The sequence below is a fragment of the Python bivittatus genome, unplaced genomic scaffold, assembly GCF_059951505.1.
Source record: "Python bivittatus isolate LINGU-HERP-01145 unplaced genomic scaffold, Pbiv_v1 ctg000120_np1212, whole genome shotgun sequence".
In the NCBI taxonomy this organism is placed as follows: Eukaryota; Metazoa; Chordata; class Lepidosauria; order Squamata; family Pythonidae; genus Python; species Python bivittatus.
This window is the reverse complement of record NW_028277037.1, coordinates 4,836,481-4,857,074: the sequence shown is the minus strand read 5'-3', so window position 1 is coordinate 4,857,074 and position 20,594 is coordinate 4,836,481. Positions and strand designations below refer to the sequence as shown.

At 37.8% G+C, this 20,594-nt stretch overlaps 1 protein-coding gene across 2 annotated transcripts in view; it reads right to left on the bottom strand.

Moving 5' to 3' along the window:
• Positions 1–11,980: 11,980 nt before the first annotated feature.
• BMAL2 (basic helix-loop-helix ARNT like 2) overlaps positions 11,981–20,594 on the bottom strand; it is a 35,590-nt gene continuing 26,976 nt past the window's right edge. For both annotated transcript variants that reach the window (XM_088134880.1, XM_088134879.1), the window contains 5 exons: positions 20,385–20,443; positions 19,135–19,243; positions 17,988–18,072; positions 16,336–16,444; positions 11,981–13,657 (listed from right to left, as the gene is read on the bottom strand). In XM_088134880.1, the coding sequence (XP_087991006.1) occupies positions 13,536–13,657; positions 16,336–16,444; positions 17,988–18,072; positions 19,135–19,243; positions 20,385–20,443 (484 nt within the window). In that variant the 3' untranslated portion in view covers positions 11,981–13,535. The remainder of the gene's footprint in view (positions 13,658–16,335; positions 16,445–17,987; positions 18,073–19,134; positions 19,244–20,384; positions 20,444–20,594) is intronic.

Genomic DNA, 20,594 nt, shown 5'->3' with positions numbered 1-20,594 from the left:
GGGAGAGGGGATACCAAATTTCCATTGTTTCCCAGTGACGCCCCTTGTTCAGGTTCTGTCTGCAGCATCTACTTACTCACACACACATCCACGCTCTGTGCTGCCTGCCTACAACACCTGTCCACCTGCCGGTAGCACCCATGCACCTTTCTGCATTCTGTAGTGCCTTCCCGTGGCACTCACCTACCCACCCACACTCCATAGCACCTGCCCATGGCACCCACCTGCCACCTCACAACACCCACCCACCTATCCGCACTCCATAGTGCCATACAGTCCAATTACATTTTCTTCATTATTTCCAACTCTGGCATTCCACTCTCCAGCCACAAACAGCCCGTATTCTTGCTCGCATGTTCTTTTGATGTCAGATTGAATTTGACCACAAACCTATTTTTCTGCATTAACTTGGTTGGAGCATAAACTTGGAAAACCATCATATTAAAAGGTTGTCTGGAGATTCTAATTGGCATTATTTGGCCATTGGCTGCACTGTATCCTAGTACTGTCTTTGCTATATTCTTTGTTTCTGGAGTCCTGAGTAGTAAACAGTGTGATTTCTTTACGACTGACAGTGTCCAATTCCAGGCCATTTCAATTCACTGAAGCTGAATTCATTCTAGTCAGATGATTCTAAGTGTGATGGAATGGAATTATCAGGGAGATAAACATTTTCTTAGCTAGCCAGAAGAGCGTGGGAGGAACAAGAGGATGAGATTGGCACCTCCCTGAGGAATTCACACTGTTGTGGCTGGCTGACTTTGGGATCTGGGGTTTCAGTCTGGGAAGATTCTTGCTAGAGATTGTAGCTAATAAACATAACTGGACTGAATTTGCACTGTCTCTTGGAGTTCCTTGGGCTAGGCCTGACACTAAGCCACAGAAAAGGACGACACCATCTTATCCCTGACATATAACCCTATATCCTAACCTTTTAAATTAAACTTTCCTTACTTTACACACACCAGAAAAGGAATAACGTATTCCCCTTTTAATGCCACATTGCACAACCAAACTCTTCTCTGTTCATCAGGAAGCAGGACATCAAAGGAGCTTGGAGAATTTGAAGCAAGCCCCAAAATAAACCTGAAATGTATCAAAACAAGTTTGCAAAAATTCATCTCACTTCAGTCCAATGATTAAAAACAGAATGTGGTGATAGATCTTCATTTCTGTTCAGTACTCATTTCCTCTCCATCTATTCATCTTTGTTTTTCCATCTCTTGGTTTTGTTTGCATTTCAGAAATAGCAGGATGCTTGGAATCAGTACAGATCTGCTATATTCTGACATTTGAAAAAGCAACTGGTCTTTTTTAGCACTGTAGAAATGGTGGTCCTGCAGCTCCATAAATAAAAACATCCTCACATACTTCTTCGTTCAGGCTTCCTGCATCCTGATGTTCTCCAAATGTATTGATATGTACCCAGAATTCCCAGCCAGACTTTGATTATACTGCATGGGAATTTTAGGAGCTGTAGTTCCCACACATCTGGAAGATACAAGGTTGAGGAAGACGGTTTAGCCATTATTTATTAAATAAACCCCAACACACAAGGACTAGGAGCCTGTTTCTCTTGATGCCATCCATAGAACCCCTAACACTTAGGGCAGGACATACCCTCAAGTTAATTTCACCTTGGGATGTGAGGCAAGTGGCTTGGATATTTCAGAGTTACAATTATGATGTCCTGGTCAAACTACCATCTGGTGAAGTTCAGTCTTACTTAGGGAATCATTTTCCTCCTGCAGGGGTGGAAGATTCTGCTCCAAAGGCTTATATGATCTGATAGATTCTGGAATTTCCAGAAATCAGAGCCCATGCTCCCCTTCAGACCTTTAATGAAGTACATTCTGAAAACAGAATGACCCTGGTTTTGTGAGGATGCTGGACAATGAAACAGACCAAGAGACCAATACTGAATTGGTGTGAAACTCATCAGTGGGTTGTCCAGACATGTTAGTTCACACAGCCATCTCTACTGTAGACAATGAAGCTACCAAAAAGGCTTTTTGCAAACCTCATGCATCTTCAAGCAGAATTCTTTGCTATGGTCAAAGATTTATTGTCATCTACCCAGAAAGCATGATATTAGAGTCCCTAAAGCATTGTTGTGGCAGATTGGCAAAGATAAAAATAGCTTGTCTTCATAATGATTTAAATACCACATTTGTTAAGTACATACTGACACATCCAGTGCGCCATCTGGTCTAGTTGTATTGTATTGCTTAACTGTTAAGGCTTGATGACACAAGTAAGATGCTTGTAGCTGCACACATGCTCTCCTGACCTCTGCTCTGCTTGACTTATTTGAGCTACCAAAAGGGAGTTGAGAGTGGTTCCAGGGAATAGTGAATTCATCTTTGCATGATAGAATGGTGCCACAGTCCTTAATGTACATAAAAATGGATGGAAGGAAGGTAAGTGATGGCTCACCCACCCTCAGTCAGCCCTGGATCCAGAAGATTATAGCAACTATAATCCAGTTAGAACTACCTTTTAATGCAAAATGTTTCAAGGGGTGGTATCTGTGCAGCTACAGATATTCTTAGAGGACACTCATTACCTCAACCCCTTTCCAGTCTCGGTCTAGTTTTAGGATAGACAGGTAAAGGGTGACTCTGTTGATCCTGCTTCTGAACCACGGCAACTGTTGGATGCTAAAATCCATTTTCTCTCCAAAGCTATTTAATGCCTCTGTGAAACCACTGAGGGCAGCCATCAACATTTTGCAGTTCGATGCTATCAATATACTGATTATATAATTATCTATAGATCTCCAAAACATTGGAATCAAGAGATGCTGTGCATATTTTTAACTAGGGTCTGGATGCAGTGATGAGAGTCAATTAACTGAGGTTGAATCTGGACAAGTCATGTAATGGGTGGATGGTTCAGATATGGGTATTGGGGGATTTCTCTGTTCAACATGAGGTGAAATACATTTGGTGTTCTCCTTCAGAAATAAATTGGGGTTCTTCTAGAGTCATTCAACATTGCAAGCAGAAGCCCCAGTGACATTCTACATCTTGATGTCCAATTGCCATGTTTGGCTGGTATACCATCAATGCCCTTTTCTAATTAGGGATAGCTTAACTACAGTTGTTCATACCTCACATTTAGCTTATAATAATCCACTGTATATGAAATTGTCCTTGTACTTGCGAAGTGCCGAATGCGGTGGCCAAGTTGTTAAGTGGGGCACTCAGCTGTGCATGTTATACTGCTGCTGCTGAAACAAGTACAATAGTTGTCAATTAGCTACCAAGGTATGTTCAAGGTTTTCCTTTGACTTAAGCTGTAAGTCAAAGTCATCTTTGGAACAGGGGGATCTGATGGACCATCATTATGATTGCAGACCTAGTTGACTGGGCATCAGAGAAGGTTCTGCTGTACACGTCAAGAACTGCACCAGCAACATCCCATCATTGAACATGGATTTGCTCCAGGCAGGTACTTGCAGTCACCTCCTTAAAATATGAGGCACATACAATTGTATCTCAGATGAATAAATGGTTTACTTTTCCCCACCTCTTTAATGAATATGCTTTCTACTATTCTGATGTATTATTGCATTTCAATGTTTATAGTACTGTACAGTAAATTGCTTTGAGATATGGTGATGTTGGAAATGATATAGAAAGACTACTTAAGTAATCCATCATAATAAGGCAGGGATTGGCAACAGAAACCAAGCCCCCCTATCAACACACCTCAAACTTGTCTACAAAATCCAATTTATTTTTTGCAGATGTTCAAACAGCATCTCCTCTTGCTGCAGCATTCAGATACCAGTTCATTTGCTATCTTTATTTATTCATCCTTGGCTCATGAAACAGGTTGATTTACAATTGTCCATGAAGATCTGAAGATCTAGTCCTCCTCTTCTGTTTACTCGGCACCAGCTGAAATGCAGCATTTGCCAACAAATTCTTCCCTCCACACCTGATTATGTAATTCTGAAGATAACAGAATAAATTTGGCTAAGTGTGAATGTGGTCCCTAGTCTGTCCAAAGAATTTACAGGGAAAGTATACAAGACAATTGACACAAGGAGAAAAGCTAAAATGGTTTGGCTTGGCAATCCTTTTGATTCACTTCTGGGAATGGGTTAAATTAGGATATTTCATACTACCATAGAAGTCATTTTCTCATATATACATAGACAGTAGGTCAACGCTCATCTAGCAAATCAGACTGAGACTTAACAAGGATCCATATCATTTCCTACCAAGAGACCAACCAAATTTAACCCACAAAAGCAATAGCTGATATAGCCAAACAAGTCAGAACATGGAAACCAGAAATGTCCCCTTTGAAATTCAAATACAGCTATGAATTTTGATTTATACAAAGTAAAGCAAGCAAATTCTAAATTTTATGTCTCAATCCCCAGAGTGGAATCTGACATGGTTAAGTTGGAATCTCACTGGTATTTAATAAGATGTTGAGAATTTCACCATACTGGCATGATTTTTTGTTTCAGCACAAGTTCCTTCCAAAAGGTTCTATGAAAGGCCCAACTCTCAGAATGTAGCTTTTTGATAGCCTGTAACTAAAATGTAATTTGGGTCCCTTATTTGTTTTCCCCAATCTGGTTGGCTAAACTTGTATACCAAGATAGTTGTTGTTTTTTTCCTGGAAACCAAAGTAAAGATGATTTCTGTACAAACAATCATTTGAAGATGTCTTAACCTTGAAAGAGATAATATATTCATACATTCAAATTTCTTGACAATACTTATTTTTTACTGCTTTACACTCCAAGACCAAACCAACAAACATTAAAACAGATCAAACAATTAAAAAGTATGTATAAAAATGACATAAAACTAAATCAACGAAAGGTGTGAAGAAGGCATTAGCCTATTCAGAATATAAGTGATATACATTTAGGTATTTTTAGAAAGTTAAAGAAGGTGTCCTAGATTGACCTTGACAAAACTAAAAAGGATTGGACCTGGTTAATACTTAGATGGGGGACCACCAAAAATTCCAGGGTTGTAAGCTACCTTGGGAAATAGAAGTATCCCAGAAGAAAGCAATGGCAAGCCACTTCCATCATGTAAGAAAGAAAACCGCATGAGGTACCAGGAGTACCTTAAGTCAAATAAAACAGCTGTTCTGCACATGAAATTCCATATAAACTCTACCTGGGTTAGGTGTCTTTAAGCTTAAGAAAAGTCCTGCATGGAAAAATGCACATCAGATTGGAAGGAAGACATGATTGATGTCTAAATAACAGTTGGACACAGAGTCCGCAATTCTCCAGAAAGTAAGTTTGGAAAAACCAACCTATCTAGCTAATAATTATTAGGGAGGGAAAGTCTATTCAAGCAGAACATTTCTTCATGTAATTTACTTCCAATTAAATGCATGGAAAATTGCAGCATAATGATTAACCATTAGGCTGGTTTTTTTGGGGGGGGGGGTATCATTTTCTAAGAATTGTTCAAGACAAATAAAATACTATATAATATGAATTTCATACATACACACACACATGAATATACACGTATATATAAATGCTTTAAAATGCTCATATACTTTTGCACTCAATAAAGTTAAAATTCTTTAAATGCCATAAATCAGACATTTAAACTGAAATGGTCAAAGCATACAAAAGCCTTTAAAAGGCATTTTATTACACTATTCATTTATAGAAAAACCCATAATACAATTTTAACCAACAGGATGTTTATTTCCTTGAAAAATGGACAATCCGATCATAATGTGCATACTTCTAGCCCAGTGTTGTCCAAACTTGGCCACTTTAAGATGAGTGGACTTCAACTCCCAGAATTCCCCACTCATGGCTGGCTGGGGAATTCTGGGAGTTGAAGTCCACTCATCTTAAAGTGGCCAAGTTTGGACAACACTGCTGTAAACAATGCAGATTCTATACCTGTACTTATATCTTTAACAAATTTAAGGGCCAACAGTGGTTTAGGTAGGTCATACCAGATGAAGACTCATGTGGCCTGGCAAATCCTACTGCCATGAACACCTTTGTGATATGCCTTTTATGGAGTTTATATCATATCTAGACTGCCAGCAGGCTTTAGGAAAAGATTAAGGGTGACAGCATCTCAAGCAGGCCATTTTGGATTCTACTGTACAGCAGAAAGTTACCAGTTATTATATTCACTTTCTTTACTATTGGAACAATAAGTATTTGGGGTTTTCCACTTTATGTCCCTTGGACCTTTTAGCAGATAGCAATACTGTGTACAGTGATATACTCATCCACAAATACTGAATGAAAGCCAGTTTCATTTCCTTTACCTTTGTAGCATTAAACTGGAATTTTAAAAAGTATCCTAGGCTGAACTTGGTTGTGATCTGCCCTTTATTTCTCCTTTCAAAATAGAACATTTTCATTTAAAAGTAGAGAAGCCATCCTTCCTCACTTGCCTTTAGGAAATGTCAACACTCTATTTTACTAGGGGTGGAGCAAACGCTAACCTTGCCATATGAATCAACATGTGCTGTATTTGGAAAGATTTTTGCTCCCACCTTGGTTACATAGTAATCTGACCTCAACCTTCAAAGGAAGACTCCATCACAACAAGGACGATTGTAAGCTGAGCTTAGTTTTCCAAAAAGCACTTCATATCTGAAAGCATTCTTCCTGGAAAAAAAGGTGTATACTTTTCTTTTTAAAAACTGCATGGGAACTAAAAAATATGAATACAGTAGTTTTCAGACAGCCATTATTCAAGACTCTACATAAACAAATAAAAGGTTTCTTTTGTTCTTCCAGTAATTCCATTAAAGACATCAAGATCAGGATACATGGTCTACTGTAATATTGTAACTTTGTGTTGTACTTTCTCTGTTTATTGATGCGTCTTGGGAATCCCAGGCAAGTTTTTAATACATCCAGCAATTCTTTTCTTCCTTCTTCCTTACTCTTATAGAAGTACATGTAAGATGGGATGAATGTTTGTTTTTAGTATATATTTCTAGTTTATTTATACATTTCTTTGTTTATGGAGGATGTCTAGTGTCCTTCCGCACTTGGGGAATTGCAGATGTTTGAGTGGAGGGAATGAATCAAATTATTAATACACTTCTCCATAAAAAAAATGATTTCTACGTTTAAGCATGTTTTTCTTATGTCCACAGGGTAATTCAGTGCACTTACAGAATGAATGTGTCAAACAGAACAATTCCATCACACACAGGGCTGCTGCCTTTATTACACTTATAGTCATTATATTTTAAACTATTATAGTATATATATACACTTTACTATCCCCAACTTCTCACTCTAGGACAGTGTTTCTCAACCTTGACGACTTGAAAATGTGTGGACTTCAACTCCCAGAATACCCCAGCCAGCCAGGCTGGCTGGGGAATTCTGGGAGTTGAAGTCCACACATCTTCAGGTCGCCAAGGTTGAAAAACACGGCTTTAGGATGATGCTTGCTTTCAAAATTCTTATTCCAACTTCTTATTAAACTGACTGACACAAAATTTGTTTTACCTTCTCTCCTCTATCAGGGGTTTCAATTCTGAGATAGAAGGCTACTTCCTATTCGTTAATTCCATTTTGGCTAAAGGAAATACAATCTCATTACTTCAACTGAGAAAAAGAAAAAAAATCAGTATTAATGTGTCTCTAAATAAATAATAAAAAAGAAACCATATGCATAGAACAGTTCTTACTATGGTTCAGATACTATTAGATGCCTGTAACACCAGTATTTAATATTTACCAAACTAAAGCCTCCCAGAGTCACCCTCTGGGGGAGATGGGCAGCATGTTAATTCAATAATAAATAAAATAAATAAAATAAAACAAAAATAAGCTAAAGCAGTTTTTGTAAACGTGCCTATTATTTAATTCCTTCAGACCAGTGTCTGTCCAAACATGCCATTAAACTAGATTTCTTACTATGATTTGATCTGTAGTTTCTATGAAATCCAACACATTATTTCTTGGTTAGTGCAGATATTCTTCACAGATCTTTAGCAAGCAGGATGTAAGTTGAGCAATATTTTCACAAACGTTACCTTATGATAGTGTAAATCATTTCAAAACTGTGCTGCCAATCTCTGTTGCACAGAAAAAACATGATTTCTCTTTAAATTTCAAATCTTAAGAGATCATAGCCATCGGCTTCCAGTCGATGCCACAATGATGTCACATTGCTCCATGATGTCATCGTGTGAAGGATGCAGATTATGACATCATGACACACATGATATCTCTTGAAGACACCATGATTATTGCAGAGGACAGCTGTTCTTGACACTTTGAATCAATGAGTCTGTTATATGAAAATGTGTTTTGTAAAGAATGCTCTCAACTTTAGATTATCATTAAACTGCTCAGGCACAGTATGGTTAAACCATTGCTATCCTTCAAGCAACTGTTACCTAGCAGTTTGTATCTCATTAATAAATGTCAATAAAATTGACTTCTCTAGTTTCAAAGAAATGGATGCCAATGTTTCATGAGCCAGTATTCTTCAGTTACAGTGAAATTACTAAGGAATGTATGTCTGCCTTGTTAAGTGTCATTTGTGTAGGAAATAATGCACCATACAGGGAAAGTAGGAAATAACTGTCGACAATAGATAAAATGGACTAGTTCTAATTCCACCTCTAAGAAGTAAGTTGTACAGAAGCAAGATAGTCTTGCACTCTAGCTACAAATCAAAAGATGACACAGGTACAGTACTTCCGGTATCAGCTGATTCAATGAATCACCAATGAATTCAATGAATGACCAATGAATGGAACTCCAGGGTTTCAAGTCTGGCTTTTAACTTAAATTCCACACTGATTATTCCTGGAAAATCTGTAATGAAATGGTAAAGATAGGTCAGAGCTAGAGTGGATCTCTGATCTCCATTCAGTATGAAATGCTGTTCCCTAACTTAACCTAATGCCGTCCTATTCATAACACATATCCCATATATTTTGTTGTCTCTGAACAGTATTTTTCTGTGTGCCAGATAACAGTTACTGAAATTCTGAAGTGTTTGTACACACATTTTTCCATGATGTATAAGCACTGGTATTTCATAGTATTTAAAGAACTCCCCTTAAAATCCTGGACATGTTCCCTAGAGACTTCCAAATATTCTTACAGGTATGACTGCAGAATTGTCAGATTAACTCTATTTAAATTTAATTAAATGTACATGTAAATATAAATGAATTTACAGGTTCAAATTATCCTATTTTGGACATATTATGCAATGACCCAGCTCTCTGGAAAAGTCTATAATGCTGGGAAAGGTGGAAGGAAAGAGAAGAAGAGGACAATCAGCAGCAAGGTGGGTAGACCCAGCTACAGTGGTGATGGGGACACCATTGGAAGTTGGGATCAGATCCTCTTGCAGAAAGTCTATGTTGTCACTAAGAGTCAACACTGACCTGATGGCATGTAATCAGTCAATCAAACGTAATTAAATCAAATTTAATGCTTGTCTCACAGCTTTTTGGGGTGCATACTCAAAAGTCAAGGGGAAAAGGTACACATCCCTGCTTTATAAGCAAGAGAATGGCCAAGACTGATAATTGATCAAACATGAGAAACATAAAGAAAATAGATAACTTTTTGAAATCTAAATCTACAACCTATGCATGCTTCAGCAGAAAAACAGTATAAACTCATACCTCAAGGAACTTCACGCCTGTTTATATGCAATATAAAATACTCAGTTAATAAGAAATGCATTGGAAGGACATTTTTGTATAAATAGACTTTAATTTTATCTATTAGCATAAATATAAAAAATATACACTGAGAAGTAGAAACTGAAATTAGTGAAAAGAAAAATCAGTGTGCTTTTCAACTGATACATATAAGGAAAAACAATAATTGAGCAAATGAACAGATAAACTGTACCTGATGCTCACAGAAAACATTACACTAAGTAAGCTGGAACAACAAAAAGTTTATAGACTCCACATAGTCTTTCAGAGTGGACACATTTCTAATGTGCATTAGGGTTCCTCTTATGACCCGTCTGTTAAACATTTGATACACCTGAAGCCAATAAATATTCAGGTCAGTAGGGCAGGAAGAGACCCATTAATAGGCGTTTCCATATTAACCTATTATAAAATCACATCTTCCCATTTCAAGTTTTGTTATCTAACTAAATATTAAGAGAACAAAGCAAACCCATTGAATTGATTATGACTGCAGCTTAGTTGACTTGAGAACCAGTTTGGTGTAGTGGTTAAGGCACCAGGCTAGAAACCAGGAGACCATGGTCTAGGTATGAAGCCAGCTGGGTGGGTGACCTTGGGCCAGTCACTCTCTCTCAGCCCTAGGAAGGAGGCAATGGCAAACCACTTCCAAAAAATCTTGCCAAGAAAACTGCAGGGACTTCTCCAGGCAGTCACCAGGCGTCAACAATGACTCAAAGGCACACACAGAGAGGGCTCAGTCTATGATCATTTGTATACAATTCTGATTTGGCAGCCTCGCCAGAGGATCAGAGTCAAGACACTTCCATGGTGCAGGGCATTATCTTGACTTTTTTTGACCGCCCAGTGGATATCCCCACTGGTAACCAATTACCTCAGACAATGATGGGCAAAAATTCATTGTAACATATTTCCTTCCTGAATCAGTACTTTGCTCCTGTTTTTATTTTATTTTATTTTATTTTATTTTCCTTGGAAAATGGGTGACAGAAGTGATAACATGCCTTAAGAAGGTAAACACTTCTTATAGGCCTTACTTCCTCAATGATTATGAGCTACAGTCATCCTTATTGTGTCAACAAGATTTGATACATGCAGTTTTTATAGTATGTTTGATACATGCAGTATTCTGTTTAAAAAGGGAAAAGCAAAAAACAATGGAAAAAATAGGTTCTCCTGAACGTTCTCCAACGATTCATAACTTATACTTTGGCATTTCTGTACTGTAATTGCCCATATACTATAATACATGCTCTGCCATACAACTGTTGCAAGACAATCTACATTTTGCTGTAGAACAGAAGTAACTAGACATCTAGTGGCTGTTTAAAGTAATTATTTAGCTTCCTTTTTTCCCTATTAGAGTTCTGTAGAGGTCCAGCTTTGAAAGGTGAAATGTGATTTAGCATTTGCAGGGGTGTGAAAGTAATACCTGTTGGGTACCTTTTAAAGCAGCTGTGTCTTTTCAATGACCTGAGTGGCTGCCCACTGCAGCTGACATGCAGTTCCAAAAGATACCTTTGCTTTAAAGTGATCCTGGCAACTGGCAACTGTTATTTGCACACCCAAATCAGATCTAGATCTTGGTGAAGGCTTGTTCTGTACAATTACTGTAGGAACAAATGCTCTTGGGGATGCTTCCCACCTTACAGCTATACACACATATATTTGCAGCAATATCAACAATGTGGAAAAAGCAAACATGGTTTTAAAAACTGCAAATACAAGAAACAAAAATGGCTCAACCATTTAACAGACACACACGTTCTCAATAGCTAGGTTATGGACATATTACGATGTATATAACAATTTTATACTATACAAAGACAGCTTTGTGTACATACTTTCACATGAAACCTACCATAATTTAAGTCTAATACCAGTTTTAATGAACCTACTGATCGTTAATGTTATATTCCAAGAACGTCTTCCATAAAGTAGTAATTAATACTTTTAAAAATTGACATTTGTAGATAGGTTTTACTTGCAAGGTCATGTTTAAGAAATTGACTGCTCTAAGAAACCGAATCCACACATTCTTAAGAATTCCCAAAGTCTAGCTTGTATTTTTAGCCAATATAAAAGATGTTGGTGCTTATATGACAAAATGCACTAGTATGTTACTTAATAAAAGCATATTTTTCAGGTGATCAAACACAAGAGACAGAAAATGCATTTCATTTATTGTAGAAGGACATTCTAGAAAGTCTAGATCAGAACTCCATGGCTGTAATCCTAGAGCTAATTATCTATTACTTAATCTCATTGAACTCAGTGGAACTTTTTGGTCAATACAGACAGAATTACATCGTAAAAGTAGTATGTTTAATCACCATAATTTTTTCACAATTTTCTTCAACATTTCTAATAAATATTGCCCCTCTTAACAGATATAAAGTCCATATTGCAACTTGGAAAAAAACCCCTACATTCAAGAACTGAGCCACTCCAATTCAGCATGTGCAATTTAATACATGAAGTAAGGATGTGCAAAATGTTCTATGCACAGAAGAGCCCGTTGTTGGCAGTCTGTGCCCAGATCAAAACAAATGTTGGTTTGGGCACAAAGCCCAAACTAACGGGTCTGGGCTGGACACAGACAAAAAACACATGTATTTGGCAGAAATATATGTTGGATGGGAAAAATGGGAGCAAGGCAAGGGCCCCACTAGTGGATGGAAATGGAGGTACTTATCCCAGAGTACTGAAATTCTGAACCACCAAGACCTGCTCAGAACAGTTTGGCTGTATTTCCAACTCACAATGTCTTTGTTTCATATAGAAAACAAAACACATTTTCTCTTCTGTGCACTCCCATAATTTATACCTTAAGACTCTCCTAACTAAACTGTCAAAAAGTATCCCACTTTTTAATTCTGGCTTTTTTCATTCCATGATCCTACATCTCAGTGGTCCAAGTTCCATGTCAACATTTGCATTTCTTTTTCCTTAAAACAATCATCATGCTGTAATAAATAGTTAATAGAACATACACAGTCACATATATATTCTTTCAATATGAATCATAACTTTTAGCTTGTGCTTCATAAAAACAGGGCTATTCTTCACTTCTGATTGGATTCCAAAAACATCTTTCAGAGCATGCAGCAGTATGAACGTAGCCCGTCTGCAACTTTTTAGAGCAGCTGTGTTTTTAAAGATGTGGCTGCTTTAAAGAATTGCAGACAACTACATTTGTACTTCAAAGCCCCGCACAGCCCTACAATATATCATTCCCCTCCAAATTAGATATCTTATTTATTAGTTCTTTCAGGTGTTCCTGCAGCAATTTTGTACTGAGATAATAAAGTATTTTTTTCTGATAAGCATAATGAATTGATTTAACAACCATTCCATACCAGTTCCTTGATCACAGGTTTCACAGACAGAAAGACAGCATGGCATAGAGACTACAGCTATTATGGGAACTGACATAGTATCTAAGCTTACTCAAGCACAGAATTTTCCTGAAGGAACATTAGAAATCTAATCAACAAAACCCACAAATAAATAATACCTCAGAGATATTTCAGAACAGAATCTCTATGCTTCTTGCTTACAGTAATGTCCCTTAAAAGATTTCAGTAAAAATATACCCATGTTTAAAGCATGTTTAAAGTCTACTTATGCATCAATAATAAAACTGAGGTTCTGTATCTTTAAAAAATATTGCATCTCTTCAGCATAGGAGCCAAAGCCATTTCTTTACAAATAAGGCAAAAGTCTTTCAAAAATATTAATACTGTAAATATTGTTATTGTAAATAGAAATTAAAGCCTTAAAATATACCAATACAGTACTTGAGGATGAGTGATTATTTTTTGTGCATCAAAAATGTTTATCTTCTTCCCACTGGTATAAAACTAAAGAGTCCACTGCATGTCACTTAGCTCGGTGGGATCAGCAAGGCCTCCTTCAGCTTCCAAATAATTCATAAGAGCAGCCATGGCAGTGTCTTTTTCAAAATCTAATTGAGAAGTGCCACCTGGGGGGAAAAAGTAAATAAATGCATTAATTTATGGCCCACAGAAAAATTTTAATGGGAAACAATTCTCCACAATTCACAGTTTATCCTGAAACATTCCTTCCCTTTTTTGCCTTGCAAGGATACATATCTACAACCTCATCATCACACTGTTCTGTTAAGGGCAAGCAATATTCTGCAAAGCAAAGAAAAGGAGGAAGAAATAATAAGCCAAAGAAATTAAAGAGAATTAAAGAGAGAAAAGGAAATATATCTAAAACTAGTTCACACCAACACCATTCCCTGTCTCTCCATATATTTCTGTCCTCACATATCATCCTTGCTTCCATCACATCCATATGCTGCTTCATACACACATTACCTTCTGTTTCATAAATGTCCCACCTCTTCCTTTGTGAGGATCTCAGCAACTCCATCCAACCACAACTTTTCTCAGCCTTCCCCTTCCTCTTGATCCATTCCCTCTTCCTTCATGTATTCGTTTTTTAGTTTGATCCTCATTCAGTATCTCTACATGACCAAACCACCTCAATATCTCTCTTTCACACAGGTCAACACAGTCTGTGTTCATTCAGGACCCATTCATTCTTGACCATGTCTCTTGCTGTTTTTCGTGTTTCTTAAATACTCACTTCCCCTGTATTTAGCTTACTTTGGTTTCTCCTGACATATCCAACTTTTACTTTCATTTAAACAAAGTGAAAAGAATCACACACAGCCATATTTACACAATTTGACACACAGTGTAGACCGCATATTACCTATTACCTTTCTTCCAGAATTCACGTATCTTAAAATTTCTATCCTGATACATGGACTGGTCAATTTACTGTAGGGTTTTTTTTCCACATTTTTTCCACATAGTATAACTTGCAGTCACTTACTCCATTTCCCCCATCAGGCAGAACCCCCTGGATCTTTAATATACTCATTTTCAGCTCCATGCTCCTTATGGCATCATATGATCTATCTGTTATTATTTGCTGCAAATCACTTGATCAAGAGGGAAGCTCCTGCAGAAAAGGCTTCCCTCTTGTAACACTTTGGGGGTGGGGGGATTTTCAGCAAGTACACTCAACAGGTACACCTTGCGTGGGCAGATTCTATTTGGTCTAAGCAGTGTTGCAGGTAACCAGATTGCAAGCAAACCAGCACTTTATCTTGCATCTTGAAACATGCCAGTTACCCATATAATTCCTGCAGAATTGGTGTTACAGGACAAAATTGGGTTGTCCCCATTAACATTCATTCCATTGCATTTGCACTAATTACCCTTTTCATCTCATCTTCAGGGGCAATCCAATGCAGAATATACTAGAATAGTCCACCCATGAGTTGACAAGGGTGTGAATGACCATTGCCAGTGTCTTCTGCTTCAGGAACAGCTGCTGGAGAAAGGCCCTCATGGCTACAGCTTTCAACTACTGTTGCCATGGATGTCTATGGCATGCAGCTTTCTGGCATGCAGCTGTACCATTTTACATCATTCCCACTCTTGCATTTATAACTTTCATTTTTCATCACATCATTCAAGGTCAATAACATTTATAGCATTTGTTTTGATTCTACTTTTCAAACATATCACTACCATTTCCATACAAAATCTCTAAAATACTCCTTCCAGCATTCCCTCACAAGAGCTTTTTTTGATAGGAGTTTTAAGACAAATAAGGCTGGAATGTCAACAATGGAAAAAATATTTGATAAACTAAGCTTTGCATAGACAGGATGTCCCACAGAATCTCTGAGCAGTCTAATTGTTCTCATCAGCCTCTTCAAAAGATCAAAAATGCTCACTTTCCTTCACCACTGAAATGTTTACTTCCTCCAATTTTGAAAATATTAAAGCTGACAATGTTCATGTTTTTTCTTAGATAAAATACTATTTTGGCATTATTTGTAGACTGCCTAACATATATGACTTGTCCAGGCAGTCTCCGAGAATCAGACACAATTGAATGGATTAAAAAAAAATCACTTTATGTACATTGATGGGTTTAGAATTTTGTTTTGATCACTGCAAGATCTTAATCAAAGCATGCACTAGCAAGGAAGTATGAATAACTAACTGTCATCACAGCAACATGCAGAGGCTATTTTTACGAGAAATTTTTAAAATGTAAAGATTGCAACCTATGAAAAAAGACTTGTTTCCAAACTGATATTCAGTACAAGCCATTTGCCAGCCAATCTGCATATTTAAATGGAAACGCTGTGACCAGATACCAAAGCTTTACTCTTAGTAAGAGTGGCAAAATCTTACTGTTCATTTCAATCCGTGTTTTTCAAACTTAGCAACTTTAAGATGTGTAGACTTCAACCCCCAGAATTCCCCAGCCAGCATACTGGCTAGGGAATTCTGGGAGTTTAAGTCCACACATCTTCAAGTTGCCAAGGTTGAAAAAAAAACTAATTTAAAAGCTCTGTTTCTGCTATCATTATAAGGTGAATGAAGAGAAGTACAAGTAAACTCTGATCCTTTTGGCTCTGACATACTTTCCCAGTTCTGAGTTTCTTTTTCTATTCCATCAGTGGGTCAGGCTTTAGTCATATGTTATGCAGATGTTTTCTCAGCTGGAGCTCTCAGCTGGACGTAGATTCAAAGTATTCATTTACCACAAGTATTTCTGAAGAAGTTATAAATTTTCAGTAAAGACGTTAGGAAGAAAGAAACTTACTGAGAAGGGGCTCATTGTTAGAGAATGAAATCACATCTTGATTTTGCTCTGAAGTTTCTAAATCTTCTATCCCTGAAGGACATAGTTCTGTAAATTCTTTATTTGGCACCTGAAATGACATTAAAAAAAATCAATGGAATCAGTATATACTGCTACTGAAAAATGAGTCAAAGGGGATAACTCAATTACAAATAAGGGTACCTTTAATTGTCCAAGTTGCCTATATGAGCTTCATGCTAATTGGGATTTCAAAACCTCAATTCAAATATATATATGTGTATATATATATATATATATATTTGTGTGTATGTGTGTATACACACACACACATACGTATGTACGTACACATGGACCCACACACACACACAGAGGTAGTCCTTGCTTAACCACCACAATAGGGACAAGAAATTCATTGTTAAGCAGGGTGGTCATTAAGCGAGGCATCATGTGACTGCACCCAATTTTATGACATATTTGCAGCAGTCGTTAAGTGAAACACTGCAGTCGATAAGTGAAAAACATGGATATTAAGCGAATCACATGGTCATTAAGCGAATCATGCAGTTCCCCATTGATTTTGCTTGCTGGAAGCTGGCTGGGAAGGTCACAAATGGTCACTACAATGCTTACTTTAGAGAAAACACACAGAGATGTGCCCTGTTAAATATGGGAATACAGGAACCTGTTTACCAATCAATTTTGTCTTTTTTCTGCTTCTAATTACCTTGACCGAGCCATTCACGTGATGAAAATGAAATGAAAACCACATGGACACATCCCTAACTAGAAGCCAATCCAGATTCAAGGAATCTTGTACCTTTTCAGCTCCTCATGCATTATAAAATTGAAGGGGTTCCTTCTCTAGAGCAAATAGTGGTACCCATCTGCTCTACCTGTCTCCTATATTCATATACCACTGTAAATGAAGATAGATGACAAGGTCCAAGAAAAAAAAGTCAGGACAAAATAGTATTTTTCCATTTTAGAAACCTTTTTATATCTATATGCTGATCATAAAATGCAACCAAGGCTGCCACTGCACCAGTATCTTCTTCAACCGCAGAATATGTATCTGATCATGTGGGTATTCTTCATCAATGACCATGCCATCATCATCATCATCATCTATTAAACTTGTATGCCACCCAACTTCCAATGACTCTGGGCAGGTCACAACAATCAAGTAAAGAAATTACAATAAAATCAATGAAAGATAAAAGATGGCAAGTGTGACAGACCAGACGGAATGAAGCCAGGGGTCTCACTCTCTGTCACCAAAGGCCTGTGTGAAGAGCCAGGTCTTCACCACTCTTTTGAACAGCAGCAGACTGGGGGCCACCCGGATCTCAGGGGAACCTCATTCCAGAGGGCTGGCACTGCTACAGAGAAGGCATGCTTCTAGGGTCCCAACAGATGACACTATTTAATCAAAGGAACCAGAAGTGTGCCAACTCTGCAAGATAGAAGTGGTTGGGCAGATACGGAGAAAGGCAGTTCCTCCAGTAACCAGGCCCTATATCATAGCAGAGATGGAGTCAGGTACCTAGCTTGGTCCTCACTCAATGCACAGATACACTTCACGCTTGTACATTACATCAGATCCAGTTCTGAAGTCTAGATCTTCTGGTGGCAAGTAGCTTATGGATACTCACATTACCACAGTTTACAGCTAGGACAGGAGAAGACTTCCTCATAAGATCAGATGGGCTTAACTCACCAAGAGGAGATGCATGTAATCTAGATAAAGCAAAATATACTGTTTAATCCTCATCACAAAGTGTTGTTAAAGTCTGGTCATTGATAATGCTTTTCATTAATACAGCTCATGTTAAAAGCAAGAGGAATACAGTCACTTAAACATACTCTATTCATTATTTTAAATTTATCCATAGATAACACACAAGATCTACATGAACCATCTAAATCACTTCAAATTCTGCACATGGAACATCATTCCAGACAGGGAAACAATACAATACAGTGAAGATCAGACTTCCAGTTACAGCTGGAGGTCAATGCACAGAAAGCATCATGAATAGCAGGACCTCGTCTATTGATCTTAGGAACAAAAGTGGGGGAGATAATCTACCAGGTAACCTAGCCAAAAGTTGTTTAGGTTTTTTAATGCCAACAGCAGCACTCTGAACTTGGCAATTGCTTTAATTTTGTCATCCTGGCTGCCAGATTCTTTACCAGTTGCACTCTCCAGACCAAACCCTGAAATGACCCTCTAGACAAGAACTCAATACTGCATTAAATTCAAGTCCGACAGTATGTTACTGTCAACTAAATCAGATAGTGCTATTGATCTGAGCAATTAGATTCATGTCCCTGGGATAGGGGACTTGGATCAAATTGCTCAGATTAATACTGGAAGGAAGGTTAAGGTTACAACACAATTCCAGCAAGTACTCTTCTTTCAAATGAGATTCCATTATATAGGCAACCTAAGGCAGCGAACTCTTGTCCATTTTCTCATGTTCTTTCAATGCAGGGGGGAGCAGATTTTCCCCTTTTGCAACACTGGGTCAATCTGTATCTGTTCACTGTTTTGATAACTGCTATTCCTTTTATGAGCACGAGAAATGTCTCAGAAAAATGCTCTTGTGTGTAAAAACTGGAACGAGAGGTAAAGCAATGAGGAAAGGAAAACTAAGGAAGAAGCATTGAGGCATCTTTTTATATTTATGATTGTTGCATTTTTCTAAAAGCTCAGAGAGAACAACATATCCTCCATTTCCTTTTCTTAAAAAAAATCAGTCTGCATGAAATTGATAGCCAAAACTGAAGAGTTACTACCTTTGCAGATCTAAAACTTCATTTGCAATTTTGGTTCCTATGCTCCCAGCTCCCAGGATAGTACCTGTACACATTCCTGGTACACCAAGGAATTGTGGTTTTGTTGTATCTGTATTTTAAGAGAAAATATAATGTTACAAATACCAACATTTATCTTTTCTAAAATGAAATTTGTTAAAACAAGAATAGGATATATTTATTTTAATCTTATTTTATGTGTTGGCTTTTCATGACCTTTTATGTTATGCAACCCACCAATTTGAATCTTGATGAGTAAGGTGACATTCCCCTCCAATAAAACGGTGCTCTGATACACTATAATTGCCACTGTTTCACTGAAACAAAATTGTAATTATGGTTCCTTTTTCCATATTTTTTTTCTTTACAAGACTAAACCCAACCAAAAACAGCATGCAGTTTTTCCCTAGGTGTATGAGCAAATTTGTCCATGAATCCTCAATTGAGGACAGCAAATGCATTTGTCTATGCTGACTTTAAGAAAGAAAGAAAGAAAGAGAGGGAGAGGGAGAGGGAGGAGGGGAGGGGAGGGGAGGAGAGGAGAGGAGAGGAGAGGAGAGGAGAGGAGAGGAGAGGAGAGGAGAGGAGAGGAGAGGAGAGGAGAGGAGAGGAGAGGAGAGGAGAGGAGAGGAGAGGAGAGGAGAGGAGAGGAGAGGAGAGGAGAGGAGAGGAGAGAAGAGAAGAGAAGAGAAGAGAAGAGAAGAGAAGAGAAGAGAAGAGAAGAGAAGAGAAGAGAAGAGAAGAGGATGCTTTTGAATATGAATTAACTGCATGACCAAATGAAGGCCATTATGGGACTGAAGGCCATATACTGAACTTAAACTGAAGGCCATTATGGTACTATAGAAAGTCAGTGCTTTCTTTACTGGGGTAAACTAACAGATTTTTCCCCTGCCCCCAAAACAGAATGCCAAAATAAGTGACATTACAGACCCTTCCTCCTGTGAATGTGTTTTGGATCTGAGGCATCTCTGATTCCAGTTGCCTTCAGTTAGGAGAAACAACAACAGAAAAGAGATGGCCATTTCAGCAAAGCCTTACTCATGATCCTTGCAAGTTTCTGTGAATTCTGGTCATTTATTAAGAAATGTTTGGAAGATGAATCAAGCCCATCGGTTGAATAACATGTGGCCCAAGGGCTGCCCTCCTAACTGCTCAAGTTTTGATCAGTGTAACCCTGCTACTTGTAGTAATACGGAAAGGGCCTCTGACCACCACAAGGATGGACTTGCCTTCTGAAGACAGGGAACTGCAGGGTAGTAAATTTTCTTCAGCGGATTCATTGTGACCTCTAAAAATATAAAAACAAAAATAGATGAAGGCATTTCCCTAGCTGTAGATCATCTGCTCTATGCACCATTTGCTGCTTCACATTAGAGACAGGCAAACAGGAGGGAAATACAAGATTCACATGTTATTCCATACAAGTAAAAAATAAGTAG